The sequence below is a fragment of the Arachis duranensis genome, chromosome 6 (assembly GCF_000817695.3).
Source record: "Arachis duranensis cultivar V14167 chromosome 6, aradu.V14167.gnm2.J7QH, whole genome shotgun sequence".
In the NCBI taxonomy this organism is placed as follows: Eukaryota; Viridiplantae; Streptophyta; class Magnoliopsida; order Fabales; family Fabaceae; genus Arachis; species Arachis duranensis.
In genome coordinates, this window is record NC_029777.3 from 9284103 (window position 1) to 9300770 (window position 16668).

The window sequence follows — 16668 nt, forward strand, 5'->3', positions numbered from 1 at the left end:
AATATTTAAATATAAAATTACTTTTATTTTTATAAAAAAATTTTAAAAAAAATATTATTAAAAAATATCTTTTAAAAAATGAGACCAAACAAACGTTGATTACAATTGATAAAATTAAAAATTAATTTTTTGAAGTGAATTGTTCTTTTTGATTAAGAAGCTTAATTTTAAAATTAATTAATTTACTAAGTAAGCCGTGTGGCTTAGAAAGTTAGTACACACGTTAGTAGGAGCCACCAGTATTTACTTCTCTCTCCAATCTCCATAGTTTCTATGCACATTCCTAAATCTGCCAGCTAGCTTCCAACGAATTTTTTCTTCCAGAAGTACCAATTCTCCAAACCAATATTATATTTTTAATATTATAATAATATTCATGGTTCAAAATCAAAACCTTCAGCTTTATTATTTAGTTTCCTAGTTTTCAATTTATTTTTATTTTCAGATACGAAGAAATAAAGTTGAATATTTGCAGCACCGGTTTTTTCCAACATTCATGGTCTACTTTTGAATTTGATTCACCCATCTCGTTTTGTTCTCTTCTCTCTCTATTGCTCCTAAGGAGATTATTTTGGGCAGAGAATAATAATAATAATAATAATAATAAAAATGGAGGCTGCAGATGCAGCAGTGTGGCAAGGTGCGGTTTTGGGTGGAATAGTGATATGGGTTGTCACAGCTTCATTCCTCGATGTTACTCTCAAGCTTAGATCTTTCCTTCAACCTTGGGTTTCTCACCATGTCGATATTGGAGTCCCTTTCATCCTTCAGATCCAGGTAACGGAAACAGAAAATACCCAGATTCTTATTCTCTCAAATTTCTAATCTTTTCGATTTTTTTATTCATGAATGCTGATTACTATTCGATTTTCGTTTTTGGGGTGTTGCAGAATTACCGGTTTGGCTTCCTGGATGCATTGTTCTCGGGTTTGTCTTGCGTTGTTTCTGTGCCCTTCTACACTGGTTTCCTCCCTCTGCTTTTTTGGGTGTGTAACTGTTGATCATATTAGATTCTCATCAACACGTGGGATTTTTTATATATAAACATAATTTTGATGTTGTGGTGAAGAAATTTACTTTTTTTGTGTCTTTATAGAGTGGCCATGGTAAATTGGCGAGACAGATGACGTTGTTGATTGCGTTTTGTGATTACACTGGAAACTGCATAAAGGTATATTGTGAACTTATCTTTTGATATGAAATTAGTAGATTCAGTCTTTTATTTATGTATAATTAACCGGTTTTACCTGTTAAATTAAATGCTTTTGTTGGGGGGTTTTGACTTTTTGTGATTCAACAGGATGTGGTTTCTGCTCCAAGACCCCCTTCTCCCCCTGTCCATAGAATTACTGCTACAAAAGATGAAGAAGATAATGCTTTAGAATATGGACTCCCTTCTTCTCATACTCTTAACACAGTTTGCTTATCCGGGTAAGTATCATTTTCACTTGACTTTTGTTCTTGTATGTGTTGGTTGGGTTTTAAGAATGGGGTGGAAAATTTCATGAATGAATTCTATGGTGTAGTTACAAATGATGTTAACTGTATGGTGGAGCTGTTGAGAATGATGTTAGATATGTACTACTAGAGAATTGACATGTGGCATGACTTGTAGGTCAAGTATATGGTTGCTACTTACTAGTAATGATTAGTCTATCTGTGTTTTTTTTTTTGGGATGAACTGAGGTCAAAATAACCAATATAAGAGCTTGATAATGTATTTATAATCACATATGTTATGTTTCAAAGTCACATTATCCTTTGAGAAAGATGAAGCCTTTTTGCTTTCAATTCCTTGGTCTTGTTATTAATGGGTTTTTTTTTTTCCCTCTGGAATGTGTATTTTATCAGCTACCTTTTGCACTATGTGCTGTATCATACTCAAATAGATGGTGTCCATGCTACCTATATTGGAGTTCCTCTTGTTGTATTGTTGGTGACTCTCATTGGCTTCGGTAGGTCTTCTGATACATTATTAGCAGCTTCCTATTGTTATCCTGCTGCACAGAAGCAATGAAAAATTTTGGTCTTTTTTGTAGCAAGAGTCTATCTTGGCATGCACAGTGTGATTGATATCATTGCTGGGCTTCTTTTTGGACTTGGGATCCTTGCACTTTGGCTTTCAGTTGATGAATACATAGACAATTTTGTGGTCTCTGGACAAAACGGTATTATTCTAAGTACTAAATTTACCATAGAATAGCATTTTCCTATATGATTAGCAATAGTAGAAAAGTTATATTCTTCAGCAAAGATGGCTTTGTTTCATCTTTATCTGTTTTTGTTGCAGTTATATCATTTTGGGCTGGCTTGAGCTTCCTCTTGCTTTTTGCTTATCCAACTCCAGAGATTCCAACTCCGAGTTTTGAATATCACACTTGTTTCAATGGTGTTGCATTGGGAATTGTAAGCAGTTTCTTACCGTTTTAACAATACTGAAATATTTCATCTTGGTGTAGGCTTAGATATAATGAGTGTAAACAAAAGTTAGGAAGTAGCCATAAATCAAAAGAAAAGGTGTTAGGGAGAATGGGAGATTCATTCATTGTTATTTCCTGGATCTCAAAACCTTTCTATATTGAGGCTACATAATTTGAATTTTAAATGTTGTTAGGGACCTCCGGCTAGTCGTAAATTCTATGTAGGCTGTCATATACCTAATTGTAAATATACTTAGTCAAATTGATACAGCCATAGATTAGCATGTTACACTGTTACAGTTGAATATGCTCAAGGAAACATCAGATGTTTGAAATGTTTGCAATGTTGTTCACAATTTCACATCACCACAAGTTTGTAGTGTCAATAGTATAAGAATCTGAAGTAGAATCTACTACAACCCCCAGGGTTTTTCTCAGATAAGCTAAATTTATGAACATTATTCTGAGCGGATATTTTAGAGTAGGAAAAACTGGAGTGATCAATGCTGTACTATTTCCTAGTAAGTTGTTATTACGTTGTACCGTGTATATTGATGTAAATGCTAATGATGTTCAGGTAACGGGGGTACAGCTAACTTATCATCAATTTCACAGTGAATTTGTGCCTCGTTTGTTCACTTCAGAAATGAAGATACTTGTATTTGCGGGAAGAGTGTTGGTGGGGATTCCAACAATTTTGATTGTGAAATTCTGCAGCAAGGCTCTAGCAAAATGGACGATTCCAGTGGTTGCAAACACATTGGGCATTCCAATAAAGTCAAGCAGCTATATCCCGAAATTGAATCCATTAGTCACGGGAAATAAGCCTAAAGAAGGTTACTTCCAAAAGCTGCTTTCAACGCAGGACTCATTTGATGTTGATACCGGAATTAGATTTGTTCAGTATACTGGCCTTGCATGGTCTGTAGTAGATCTTGTGCCATCTCTTTTTACATACTTGAGTTTGTGATTTGACTGATTTCTCACACGTGTTGCTCTATCTAAACACACAATTTTGTATAGCTAAGGGGAATACCCCCTTCTGGCCATAGAAACTGAAATTCATTTCTCAGTATATAATGTTAGCTAATAGATACATAAATTTTTATTTATTTATTACAATTTGATTTTAATACTTTTATGAATACAAAAAAGATTTTCAGGCCAAAATCCCCCCCCCTTTTTCCTTTTTTCTCTCTCTTCTTTCAAAAGAAACCCAATAGCCGGTGAGTAGAAATAATTTTGGCTCAAGGATTGTACTTGATACAGTTGTAGAAACACTGGATTTAAATATGTAAATGTAAACTACAAATAATCTTTGGAGTATCATCTGGTGTATAGCTAAGAATTTGCGCCCCAGATAAGTGGGGGAAATAATATCGCTGCAAGAGAAGGCTGAGTAAGCTTAGGCATGAATGAAAATTTAATAAGAACAGCAGCTACCTGAATAGGAGGAGGTCAAGGATCGTAAGATGACAAGTTATCACACGACGGCAGATGGATATACCGATGATCGATGATGATTAAATTAAAAATAATTTGTATGGGAGAGCGGAGAGAAAGAATAAGCAGCAATAACTATTATCATGCAAATTATATAGTCAGAATTAATAAAACACAGCAAAAGCATCCATGAGATAAAATCCATTCATAGCTTCTAAAGCATGAAATGGGAGGTATAAAACATACGAAGAAATAAAGACAGAAAAGAAAAACAAAAAATATCAACATTTTGCTGGAAAAATACATATTCTGATATAGTCATCACATCTTGGCGACTTCTCCAAACGGGGTGTGTGTCCAGCAAGTTCTTGAGCACAGATCAGTGGAATGTTTACCTGCCCTATTATACATCAAAGCAGTCTTTTTGGACAATCACAAAAAGCATGGGACGTGTATACCTCCATGGATTTAAATGCTTACAGCAATCTCACCAAGGAGAATGCACATCTATCTGAAATTAGTGCACAAGTAATAGATAACCACGATACCAGTATGGCAGTAAGCAGCTAGATTATAGGAAGTAATCGGGAGTTCTACGGGTAACATCAGGTTCTCCTCTCCTTGGAGCAGGTTCGAACTGCAAGAGACATTTCAAACTTATGCACAGACAAACCAAAGCAGAGCAAGAGCAAACAAGTTGTGTGTGTGAGAGAGACCTGGATAAATGTGTGGCCCTTGCAATCATCAACCTCCAATATGGAAGCCATGTTCCCACATCGGTAACAGTAGTTGGGTGCACTGAAAATCGTAACCACCTTTTGTTCCTATTTCCACAAAACAATGCACAGCTGAAACTTATCCAATAATTCTAGAGCAAGAAAATGAAGATCACTCAACGGGAATGAGAATTACATGAGCCCAGTTAAATCCATCCATAACCAGCTGATGAGCTCTAGCAATCAGCTTCAGACTGTTTGTGTGATTAAATTGTTCAGATATATCCTGAAAGGACAAATGTGGTCAATAAAAGTATAAAAGACATATTGATATACCAAACATATTCAACGTGGAGTAGAGAAGCTAAAAGCTATCACTACCTGGCCAAAAGTATATCCAGCACCCCGTGGAGAAATTCCCCAGCCACATCTGTCATCTGGATCAGACCACAGAAGATCACACATGGCCCCTTCATGAGGAACCTCTTGAACACGATCAAAGCTCCTTATGTTATCAAGGGTCTCAATTGAAGGTGAAAGTCCACCATGCAGACAGAAAATTTCAGACTCCACCTGGAAGGGACATGCATTAAATTAGAGGCAAGATTACCAAAAGGCTGTAACCAACACAGCAATTTTTGAACAACGATTCCTAATTTATTTAGTATTTTTTCCAACACAGGGAATTTATTGACAAGTAGATATATACAAAGGAATTATTTGAATCTCTTTAAACAAAAGCTAACTTTAAAAAAAAAAAGCTAATTATTGGCGATCTTGCATTGTTATACACGGATAGAATAAGTCACAAGTTACATGTACAAACATATCATAGAATAAAGTCATAAATACAAGGCAAAAAGAAAGTACTAACCAATGCGGTCAGAGGAAAAAAATCAAAAAGGTCTGTAAAGATCTTCCAGACATTAGCACTACCATACCTGCAAAATAGATAATGAATAAACAAGAAATGTGATTGTTTCAGTGCATGAAACCAAAACAACACAGTGACATCCACGATCAACAGATCAATTGAGCACAAGACAAACTGGATCTGAATGTAGATCCAATTGCTTGTGAACTTCAGTTGAAACAATTTACAGCAAAATATGCATACAAATCTTTGTCAAAACAGAAACTCCTACAGTTTTGCCCAATTGGATCTCTTAATGATGATGTTGTAAACTCACTTTCTTAGGCACTCATCGTAAAATCCATATACTTGTGTGATCTGCATAAAATCAACAACAGAGATGAACAATTAGCTCAACAAGAAACATACACCAAAGCAAGTCTTTGAATCAAATGCCAAAAGTGCTTACTTGTCAAGCAATAACAACTATAATAAACAAAAGCTTCTGAGCCTACTGCCTAGCTAGTTTTTGTGCCACTCAAGAATATGAGTACTATACAAGTTCAAACATAAATTCCATAAATGACCTCAGCAAACATAGTCAAATTATAGTTTTGATCAATTAAGAGTGAAAATGCATACCTGACGGCTTTCATGGTTTCCTCTAAGAATGGTTATTCGTTGAGGATACCGCACTTTCAGTGCCACAAGCAGCTGCAAAGAATAACTTATTAGCTCATCTAGAGTTTAGGGTCATTTGAATATCATAAACTCAACCTAATTTATGAATATCATATATGCACCTTATAAAGGTACCTTATAAAGGTTGGCAGAGGGGGAGAGAGATGAGGGGGATTCAACAAAATAACTACCAAAAGGTGAAGATCAAATTTTTTATCTCGATTGAGCTTACCGTTACAGTCTCAACTGAATAATATCCTCGGTCCACGTAATCACCCATAAACAAGTAATTAGTATCTGGACACTGTAAACATAAGGGGTGTATTTAGATTCCACATCCAGATAATAATGTGCTAAGAATATTAACAGAAACTGACAGAAAGATGTATCGTTATCATGAACATGAATATGAATATCATTTTGCAAAATTAAAATGCTAGGGATATTAGGTTTCCAGTGAAGGGAATGAGTGATTCCTGCATTTTTTGCAATATACTCCAAAATACCTATGATGCACTTAATCTTTAAAATCATATTCTTTGTCAGGTCTCAACTATTTAGTAAAAATATTTATTCCCCAGCTGGAACATAAGACTGGATACAAAAAGAAGGTCATAGTCAGAAAGTGGTACCTTCCCTCCAATCCGAAATAGTTCAGCAAGATCATGAAACTGCCCATGAATATCACCACAAATTGTCACGGGGCTTTTCACAGGCTGTGGTAGAGGAGAGACACCAGATAAAATTAATGATTTATCTCTCTAAATAAGAACAAAATTAGAAGTCTCACTGAACTAAAGTGATATGGTTAGTGTTGGCAAAAAGCTATATAGAAAGAAAATCAAGTATAGAAAGTAATTATATCAGACTAATGAACCCAAACAAGGGGATAATATATAACTGAAAGTCTGAAATGGTTAAAGTAACGAGAGTTGCACCTGCACATTACTTTCATCCATTAAAATCTCCTTAGCCTTCTCACATAAAACTCTAACCTACACACATAGAAGGAAAAAAAATTATTTTGCAAAATAAACCGATGATAAGAGAAGTAAATGATATTTGAAAATACTCCCGAATAAAGAACATAAAAAACATATTGCTTAAAATAAACAACACAAAGCCAATCAATACGAAAGGATACTCTTTATATGGAGAATAAATAACATTTATCAATGAAACCCAAACATTTTTGCCATCTCTAATCTCAATACTTTTCAGAATGTTGCAAGGAAAACAAGGAAAATTGTCAAATACAAAAAGCAACAGATCAGAGATGGCGGCACCCCACATAATGTATTAAACACAGCCCACAGTGAGCCAACGCCTGATCCAAGTATCCAACATGACGCAAACAGAGCCAGATTTTTTTATAATTCTCACCACCTGATTTTATTCACTAAATTACCTCGCTTTCTCAAGTATCTTAAGAACCAGCAATAGTTCCAAGAATCTAAAACGCAGTGTCAAAAACAGAGAACCTGCGCCTTCTTATGCGAAGCTTCCAAATTCGTAACACAGTAACATAAATCTCCGCACAAATCTTGAAGCCAATTTCGCAGCTGAAAAAATCGCTTCTCGTGAACCAAAAACTACTTTATCAATTCCTATTTGATCTACAACAGATCACAGCAAATCAATATCATCATCTCACTCTCATTTCCCGAAATTAAGCATAGTTTCACTCATGGATTTTCATCGACAACAAATACATTCCTAATTCGCAGCGAGAAAGAGCCAAAAACTAATTACTAAACAGAAAAATCAAGGTTAATTATTGCGTATACATGCGAGAACGATTTTGTTCGGGAAGGAAGCAGATCCTGAGCATTGAGGCCAAATCGAATCAAACCTGTTGCTCAGAAAGTGGCTTGCACTGCATGAGCTGCGAGATCTGCTCGTCGAGATCATGAGTGGAGTCAGATGGCAACGAATTTGCGCCCATCGTGGTGGTCCTCTCTCTGCAGAATCGGAAGCGCGACGGCGAAAGGTGCTTGTGCGTCGGGGGATTAGGGGAAACCCTAACCCTAGGCGGAGAAAGATTGATTCAGCGGTGGCGATTTTCGCCGTGAAGGGTGTCAGAGTGAGGTAGTGTCGAGAATGAACGAGAGCAACCTCCAAAAATGGAGAGAGAAAAAGAAAGAGGGCGCGTGAAGTTGCAAGAAAGTGCTTTCTATAGCGCTTGAATTGCACGGTGTCCAATAATTCATTATTTATTATTATTATTATTATTATTATTTGGATTTTTTTGAATTTGCTTGCGGTTATAACGAGGGAAAGACTTCATTCCTTCCAATCACGCTGGGCCACGTAATTTTTTATTGAGATAAAAATTGCTACTTTATTTGTTTAAAATTGTAAGTGCAATGATTATACACACAGTTGTTTTAGTTACTTTGATTTACTAATTACTACATGAATTCAAAAACAAAATTATTATCCCATTAAGAAATATGGGAGAAGATAGATTCACTTTCCAATTACAAACTCCTCAAATAACAATAGGTGAATTATAGTAATGTTTTTTTGTTTTCTTTGGGCATCGAATTATAGTGCTTAGGAATTTTTTTTTTTTGTTTCCCACGGTATCTCCCAACTCGGCAGGTCAAGGACTAATCTGCTACGGTACTGAGCTCTATTTAAGGGTTTGTCGCTGGTCAATGGGTTGCTGCATACACAAGGCGGGATTCGAACTCCCGACACTTACTTAAGCAGACTAGTGAGCTAACCACTAGACCAACCCAATTTGGTTAGGAATTTTAACTATAATTAAAAGTAGTCCCACACTTTTTGGTCATGGAGTTTCAATTTTCTGGTGCTTTTTTTGTGTGTGAATTTTTGATAGTGATGGGTAGGCCCAATAAGTTTTTGTGTCTGATTTCAAACTTCTTTGTAGAAAAGCTAAAAATAGATGTAGCCCATTAGTCTTTGGGTTATGGTAAACGGCCCAAAAACATTGTGCTTTCAATTTTTCTAATCAATTTAGACTTTGGAGAAGTACCGAAAAAGAAAAACACTAAATTCTATTGCGCTCATCGTGACCCAAAAATACAGTCTATTGTGCGCATTGGGGTGAAGGTGCTATTCCTATACAAATACAAGTCTATGATAGTATGTATGATTAATGAATTCTCGACAAAAAAAAATGAAAAATAAAAAAAAATTGTTGAGATAAGAAAATAAGATAATTGAACATTCTGTGGTTAAACTCAAAGGGATTTTATCTTTTCTTGATTAAGTGTTGATTGTTCAGTTCTCATTTGGATGTGAAAAAGCTTTAACACTAGATTAGAAAAACTATTAATCTTGTAGAATTTAATTCTTTTAAGATAAGGAGATTTATAAAATAAAAATTATGAAATTAATCCATGTTGAACAACTTTCATATATATGATCTTATAAAATAACCTAAAATGAATAGTTTTTTATTGTCTTACTTTAAAGGAGACAACTAAGTATACATATACAATTACCAAAAGCAAACTTATGACTTGCATCTTTCTGTTCTTTCATATGGAGTTGAGCCAACAATTGTGACTTGTTCTGTCTTTTTTTTGCTAATTAGTAATTATCTCCCATTTTTGGTAGATTAAAAATTAATTTACTGTGGATCAGATCTCTATTTAAGTATTATTGATAGTCAATTATTATTGTATCTACAAGATAGAATTTGGACATTCAACACTTATTTAAATAAATTGGCCGGTAAGTTAACCAATTTGACTGTGACTTAGTCTATCTAACCAATGATTGTTTGTACATATTTAAATGCTATTGATCTATCAAGAATTTTCTCCCACAATAAGTTACAATAAAAATGGATCATTAGAGAGATACTACTATTCTCCATCTAAGGGATGTCACATATATTTCATCAACACCACCAATATTTAGACCACTACTCAAATTTTGTCTAATAATAAATATGTGATACATAGATATAAATTCAGATTCTAGAGTATGAACATAAAGCAGCTATTCATCTGAAGATGATAATTTAAATATTGACACATTCACACATATTATATATATTAACAATCGTTTAATTAAATTATCTAACAATTCTCATTTATCGTCTCATGTAAATATATTATCATGTGAATAATAATCTGATAATAGTCATGCTCTAATTTCAAGCAAAGAATTCATCCTTGAGAACTTTCAACAACAAAGGGTAAGCAGTGAGCTGAGGAAAATGACCTTGAGTTTTGAGAATCTTGACCTTGTTGGCACTATTATTAGCACCATTATTACTAAGGTTTCTCTTCATGTAAAATGCAACATGTTTTGGAACAACAGGGTCTTTTTTGGATTGGATTATGGTGCAAGGAACAAAAACATGTGGCAGAACCCATCTTTGGTCACTTAAGAACACAGTTTTGGCAACACTAAGTGCCACTTCTGGTTTCATTCTTAGAAGGCTGTCTTCAAACTCAGCAACAGCAGATGGATGGTTCTTTACACCAATAGCGGTTGGAGCAAAGGTGTGTACCCAACTTGGGAAATCTTGCTTTATTGATTTGAAGATTGTGTCCAAAACTGATCTCTCAAACCCTCCTTTGTATCCTTCTCCATTCAGGTACCTATAAACAATTAGTAGGTTTAGTTAGTTTGTTTTATGAGTCTAATATTTATTTTTTTAAAATTTTATTGAAATTTAAAATAGTTTTTATTTATTTTTTTTAAAAGATAAAAAAATTAATTTTTTTTAAAAGTCAATCCAAACTTAATTACCCTAATACTTTTAATATAAAAATGAAAAAAAAAGTTGGTTTATATTAGTTTAAATGTAAGATAAAATAAAAAAAGTATTCATTTAAATTTTTTCTTAAAATATTATATTTTTATTTTTGTTGTCAAAACTTTGTTATATATAATAATAAAAAATAAGATGCATATAGATATTTAAAAGTGTTTACCGCAAAAATATATTCAAATAACCTTATTGTTTTGGTAATCTATCATTCTTGATGTTTCTCTAATTAAATGAAGAATAAATTTATTACTTTGTAAAATTCCAAATATATTAACTGTATCTACTAACTACTACCTAATAGCTAAAGTTTAGGATACTATTTCTTTAGTTTTAATTTATTTGGTAAAATTATATTAAGTTATATGAAGATTTTCACACATGCCAGTGTACTTTATTGATATACTAGTATGTCAATAATTATCTAATCTTCAAATAATAAATTAAATATATGAAAGATAAAAATTCTTCATGTGAAGATGTTAATAGGTAGAATACGATGAGAATTACTCCTTCTGCTATGTTAACCCAAGAAAGAAGATTCGAAATATTGTTTTTGACCTCTGATGGTATAGTTGTTAGCGTGACTTAAATGTGAACGGTTTGTGTTTCAATTAGCTATAGAGTAGAAAGAGCAATGCTAGAGGCCAGCAATATTTATGATTGGTAGTCATCAACTGAGAATAATAAATATTGAACTGCTATATATGCATGGAGAATTGTGGATGGACCAAATTAAATAAGAAATAATAGATATATGCATGTTTATGCAATAAATATTGAACAAATTAATCAAAAGAGAATTAAACCTAACATATATCACCTTGGAGAACCACTGAGTAAGATTAGATGCTTAAAGAGTTCTGGTCTCTTTGTTGCAGCCAAGCATCCAATCATGGCAGACATGGAGTGACCCAAATATATAGTCTCATTCAAATTGAGTTCATCAAGAAGGCACACCAAGTCAGCAGCATATCCATCATAACTTGAACCATACTTGCTTTCATTATAAACTTGAGGCCTCACATTTGGTGAGAAAGCCAAGTCAAAAACCAAGACTTTGAAGTATAATGCAAGGTAAGGAATGAGGAAATGCCACACTGTTTGATCTGTTCCATATCCATGAGCAAGAACCAATGTTTGTGATCCATTTCCATACATGTTAGCATTAAGGACATTAACTATGCCACCTCCTCCAAAATCACAACTTGTTCTCATTTTTGTTTACCCAATTAGCTAATTAATTAGTCTAGTAACTAGCTTGCCCTAATTTCCAGAGAGATTCAAGGCTTCTATATATATTCCAAGAAAACTAGAAGAAAAAAAATGAAGCAAGAAATTTATTATTAGAAATGTGTATGAAAGCAGATAGTGAAAGGTACTTAACCATATTATATATGTATGTGCACCACTTGCACTCATGTCAACATGACATATATATATATATAGTTCTAACTAAACTTTTTAATCTTTAACTTATAATTTATAAACCACTTTTAACCTAATATAATTGTATATAGATGAAAACTCAGGTACAGTCGACTTTAAGTGAAATTAATAACAGAAAATTGTTAAATAATTTGACTGATTTGATTAAATTTTCATCTAACGACATTCAACTATTAACTTCATGTAAAGTCAACTACACCTGAATTTTCAGCTTGCAATATATGAATTTGTTGATTTTGTCATCTTCAAACAACCTTTTACAAAGTCTATGCAAGCTGCTACACATAAGTACATAACAACAACCCAAGGTATTAAATATATATATTCACATGGCCTGCAAAAAATAATTTTACTAATGATAATAATTAGTTATTTTTTAACGTTTAAATTTAACAGAATTGGTCGTATGAACATTATTCTTTTCTATTTTTTTATGGACTGATAATAAGTATATATATAATGCAATATATTACTGTAGAGTAAGAGAATTTATTTTCTATTAAAAATCAAATATTATATTTTTTTCGAGATGATGTAACTCATTAGATATGTTCATCTGTCTATTTAAATACTTATCATTTTATTTTTTATTACTATAAGATAAAATATGAGTTTAACTTTAAATAAGAAAAAACACACACTTCATCTTATATAATAGTAAATAAAGAAAAATTCGCAAATGAATACACACAAATAAATAAATTATCATATCACTGTACTCCGGGATTATGAGTATAGTGAGTGTGTGTTAATTAAGCCAGGTAGCTGCTTCAATATTTAAACTTGTTTCATTCAGAATAAAACAAAATGCTGACAAATAACTCCCTAAGTGCCTGCAGAAATGGGTCACCATGAGCATGACTATGTGGCTTACTTCACATTCACATATATAATTAATAGTGCAATGCTAAGTGACTAAAATTTATTATTTTTGTTAATACTTAATAAATAAAAATATTTTTATACTTAAATTTTAAACTATAAATTTTAATATTATAAAAATAAAGTATTAATTTAAAGTATTACCTAATATTTAATAAAAAAATATTAGCTTTTTAACATTTTTTAATTAATAGAATCACTATTTTTTTATTCCAGCAAGATAAATTAATAATTAATCATAGTGTTTACCAAGTATTAGTAAACTAGTAAATACTATGCAGCAGTCACTAATCAATTTGGGTTAATCTAATGGTTAGTTCACTAGTATGCTAAAATAAGGGTTAGGATTTTGAATCTTGCCTTATATATATATATGCAGCAATTCAACACTTGTTTAATCAGACTAGTAAGCTAACTATTAAACTAATTCAAATTGGTTAGTTTGATATTTTAATTCCATAACAATTACAATGCATTTGGAATATGATCTCATAATCACACAAGGTAAGATGTCTGATATTGTTTTTTCCTTAGGTCAATTCACGAGATGATATGAATAGCAGCCCCAATAAAAGTAGCATTATTGCAATCAACAAACTTGCCGGCCCTTGAATTCAATATTGATAGATATTGTGAGCTTTTTATATTTATTGCTATCAGTTGGCAAGAACATCCGAATTCAATGCTCGTTGTTTTCTGAAAAAAAAAAAAAAGGTTACCTTTCCTCAAATCAGAGAAAGGAATAATTCGATGAACAACAATAAAAATCAACCAATAATTAATCAATACACAATTTGCACATTAAAAGAATTATATATATTTAAACTAATGAGTTATAACTCAAATACCATAATCTTTTCATACTTATTTAGGAGGTTACATATCCGAGTCTCCCTATCTTTGGTATAAGAAAACAAAGAATTATATATTTAAAATTTAAAATGATTCAAAATTTATGTTGGTTGATCATTATTTTATATTTAGTCTCAATTTGGATATACAACTCAAGTAAACTCTTTTAGAAAAAAAAACTTAAAACATAAGAACTTAAATTAAAAATAACTTATAAATAAATTATTTCGTATTTAACATTTTAATCATAAAAATACTTATTTTAAAAAGAAATTGATAAAAAATCTTTTATTATAGGAGAAGACATTTTTTTTAACTTTTCTATAAACACTTTAAATGACCTTTTAAAAAGTCACAAATTAGTTTAAAAAATTATACTAAACATTAATACTGTAACTTTTCATAAATTAAAGAAATTACTTATGAACTTATCTAAAAATGACCCTTATTATTTTTATAAATTTATTCTAGTTTAATTTCGACACAACTATATTTCTAAAATTATTCAATAAATGCATTGCAAATATACTGAAAATTTTGTTGAATTTTTATATCACAAATGTTAAGAAATTAATATATATTGTATTATCTTATATCTGAGTTAACGTTAGCAATTTTCCTTCTTTTTTTTTTCCTATTAAAAATGCTGTCCCTAAGATTTTCCTTTTTATATAAATTGTTCTTTTTTTTTTCCTTGTACCTTCTTGCATAACCTCGGTGAATGGAGAGATCAAGTGAAGTAAACGAAATCTAAGTGGAACCAGAAGCATACAAAAAATGTCGAGCAAAACAATCACAGTGGTGTTGGATCTATGACTATGAGACGCTGACCAATGACGGGTTTAGATGATACCCGCCCGGCATATAAATAATTTTAATATATAATATGTGTAATAAATTAAAAAAATTAATAAAATGATTAATAATATTGTATCATATTTAAATTTTTACTTTAATTTATATTATGATGTGATGATGTTATATAAATTTTGAAATTTTATTTTATTTCTTAGATTTTAATAATTATAGGGACGGAACGGGTACTCACAGGGTGGGTTAGGGTTCAACCTTTTACTACCCGCATGTAGAAGCAGGGCAGATTTTATGCGGGTTATTAGGGCGGGGCGGGGTCGGGTAGAGCAAAAACCCGCCCCTACCCGCCCCGTTGCCACCCCTACCAATGATGAGAGATCGATGCACTGCCAATCTTTAAGCCCCCGCTTTATGACATGGCCGAGGTAAACAGCTACACATGCTGAAAACTAAGTAACAAGTGTTCAAAATGGTAGAACCACCTAATTAAGTTTGGAATTGTTATTCAAAAGTTTCTCCACATAATTTTTGCATTAATCAAAGTAGAGCACAAGACATCAGATTCATAAACCTTCTATAAAATCTGGCAGGATAAAACTTACAAAATTGTAAGTATTGGGTAGAATTAGAGTAAACTACTATTTTTATTCATAAAAGATAAATACACTGACATTTTTATTTATAGAAGACGAAAATTGAAATTATACCCATAAATGGTCTCCTTGTGTCGAAACTACCCATCATTAGTCTAGTGTTGACTTTGTTAATAACCCTTTCTATAGGGCATGTTAGGCATTATGTGACTTAAGAGGTCATCATGTGTGGCATTGTGAGCTGTGTAACCGTTTTAAAAAACTCTAAACCCAAAAATTTTCTAAATTTTGAGATTTTCCCAGAAATTCACCCCAAATACCAACCATAGCTTTAAAAAATCTTCACATATATTCGTAGACTAACAGAATTTCTGTAAAAATTTTAAAATTTTAAAAATTTTGGGTTTAGAATTTTTTATAATGGTTACACAGCTCACAATGCCACGCATGATAATCCCCCAAAACCACATAATGCCATAAACATGCCACATAGGAAGAGTTAGTAATGGTGTCAACGCCAAACTAACGATGAGGTTGTTTCGACACATAGAAGCCATCATTCATGAGTATAACTTCAATTTCCATCTTCTATGGGTAGAAATATCAGCGTTTTCATCTTTCATGGATAGAAATAATAATTTACTCGTAGAATTATGCAGAAAATTTTCTAAGGATGTTCCTCTACCAGTCTTTAGGCACGAAAGAAGGAGAAAAAGGTATATATAGAATTGCAAAGAGCCGGGAAAGAAGAACGAGAGATTTGGATCAGGTTAAGTGCATAAAGGATAAGGATGGAGAGGTGTTGGCTCAAGAGGAGAAGATTAATGAAAGGTGGAAGAGCTACTTCTACGAGTTATTTAATGAGGGACAGAAGACTCTTCCGAGCCTTGGTCGATTATGCACAAGGGAAGAAGATCAAAACTTTGACTACTATCGAAGGATTCGAGACTTCGAGGTAAAAGAGGCTCTAAAGCAGATGAAAAATGGCAGGGCAGTAGGACCTGATAATATCCCGATTGAGGTTTGGAAGGGTCTTGGAGGAAAAGGCATCAACTGGTTAACCAAGCTTTTTAATGAGATTTTAAGGTCAAAGAAGATGCCTGATGAGTGGAGAAAGAGCACCTTGGTACCTATCTACAAGAATAAGGGGGATATACAAAGTTGCGGAAACTATAGAGAGATCAAGCTTATGAGTCATACCATGAAGTTATGG

The 16668-nt window shown here is 32.6% G+C and overlaps 3 protein-coding genes across 3 annotated transcripts; 1 reads left to right on the forward strand and 2 right to left on the reverse strand.

Annotated features, from left to right (window-relative positions):
• The first annotated feature begins 401 nt into the window (after positions 1 to 401).
• LOC107492726 (lipid phosphate phosphatase delta) lies at positions 402 to 3542 on the forward strand. The gene is made up of 8 exons (XM_016113784.3): positions 402 to 777; positions 891 to 986; positions 1097 to 1171; positions 1301 to 1431; positions 1852 to 1955; positions 2040 to 2168; positions 2291 to 2406; positions 2998 to 3542. The coding sequence occupies exons 1-8, from the start codon at positions 610 to 612 to the stop codon at positions 3388 to 3390; spliced, it is 1212 nt and encodes a 403-aa protein (XP_015969270.1). The 5' UTR covers positions 402 to 609; the 3' UTR covers positions 3391 to 3542.
• Positions 3543 to 3985: 443 nt separating this feature from the next.
• On the reverse strand, positions 3986 to 8270 carry LOC107492725 (serine/threonine-protein phosphatase PP2A catalytic subunit). The gene is made up of 11 exons (XM_016113783.3): positions 7966 to 8270; positions 7052 to 7108; positions 6746 to 6829; positions 6346 to 6417; positions 6075 to 6146; positions 5770 to 5810; positions 5454 to 5520; positions 4961 to 5152; positions 4776 to 4865; positions 4580 to 4687; positions 3986 to 4500 (listed from the first exon to the last, which is right to left on the reverse strand). The coding sequence occupies exons 1-11, from the start codon at positions 8056 to 8058 to the stop codon at positions 4435 to 4437; spliced, it is 942 nt and encodes a 313-aa protein (XP_015969269.1). The 5' UTR covers positions 8059 to 8270; the 3' UTR covers positions 3986 to 4434.
• A 1933-nt stretch (positions 8271 to 10203) lies between these two features.
• LOC107492606 (strigolactone esterase D14-like) lies at positions 10204 to 12210 on the reverse strand. The gene is made up of 2 exons (XM_021126468.2): positions 11690 to 12210; positions 10204 to 10696 (listed from the first exon to the last, which is right to left on the reverse strand). Exons 1-2 carry the CDS (start codon positions 12082 to 12084, stop codon positions 10246 to 10248), a joined length of 846 nt encoding a protein of 281 aa, XP_020982127.1. The 5' UTR covers positions 12085 to 12210; the 3' UTR covers positions 10204 to 10245.
• Positions 12211 to 16668: the final 4458 nt, after the last annotated feature.

Bases quoted from the DNA above. Each gene is read 5' to 3' on its own strand.
- LOC107492725 (XM_016113783.3), bottom strand. From the start codon at position 8,058: ATGGGCGCAAATTCGTTGCCATCTGACTCCACTCATGATCTCGACGAG. The intron at 6,418-6,745 runs GTACCACTTTCT...TTATGTTTACAG, and splicing joins TATTTCGGATTGGAGGGAAG to TGTCCAGATACTAATTACTT. The intron at 5,521-5,769 runs GTGAGTTTACAA...TCTATTTTGCAG, and splicing joins TACGATGAGTGCCTAAGAAA to GTATGGTAGTGCTAATGTCT.
- LOC107492606 (XM_021126468.2), bottom strand. From the start codon at position 12,084: ATGAGAACAAGTTGTGATTTTGGAGGAGGTGGCATAGTTAATGTCCTT. The intron at 10,697-11,689 runs GTGATATATGTT...AATTGTTTATAG, and splicing joins TTACTCAGTGGTTCTCCAAG to GTACCTGAATGGAGAAGGAT.
- LOC107492726 (XM_016113784.3), top strand. From the start codon at position 610: ATGGAGGCTGCAGATGCAGCAGTGTGGCAAGGTGCGGTTTTGGGTGGA. The intron at 1,432-1,851 runs GTAAGTATCATT...GTATTTTATCAG, and splicing joins AACACAGTTTGCTTATCCGG to CTACCTTTTGCACTATGTGC. The intron at 2,407-2,997 runs GTAAGCAGTTTC...AATGATGTTCAG, and splicing joins ATGGTGTTGCATTGGGAATT to GTAACGGGGGTACAGCTAAC.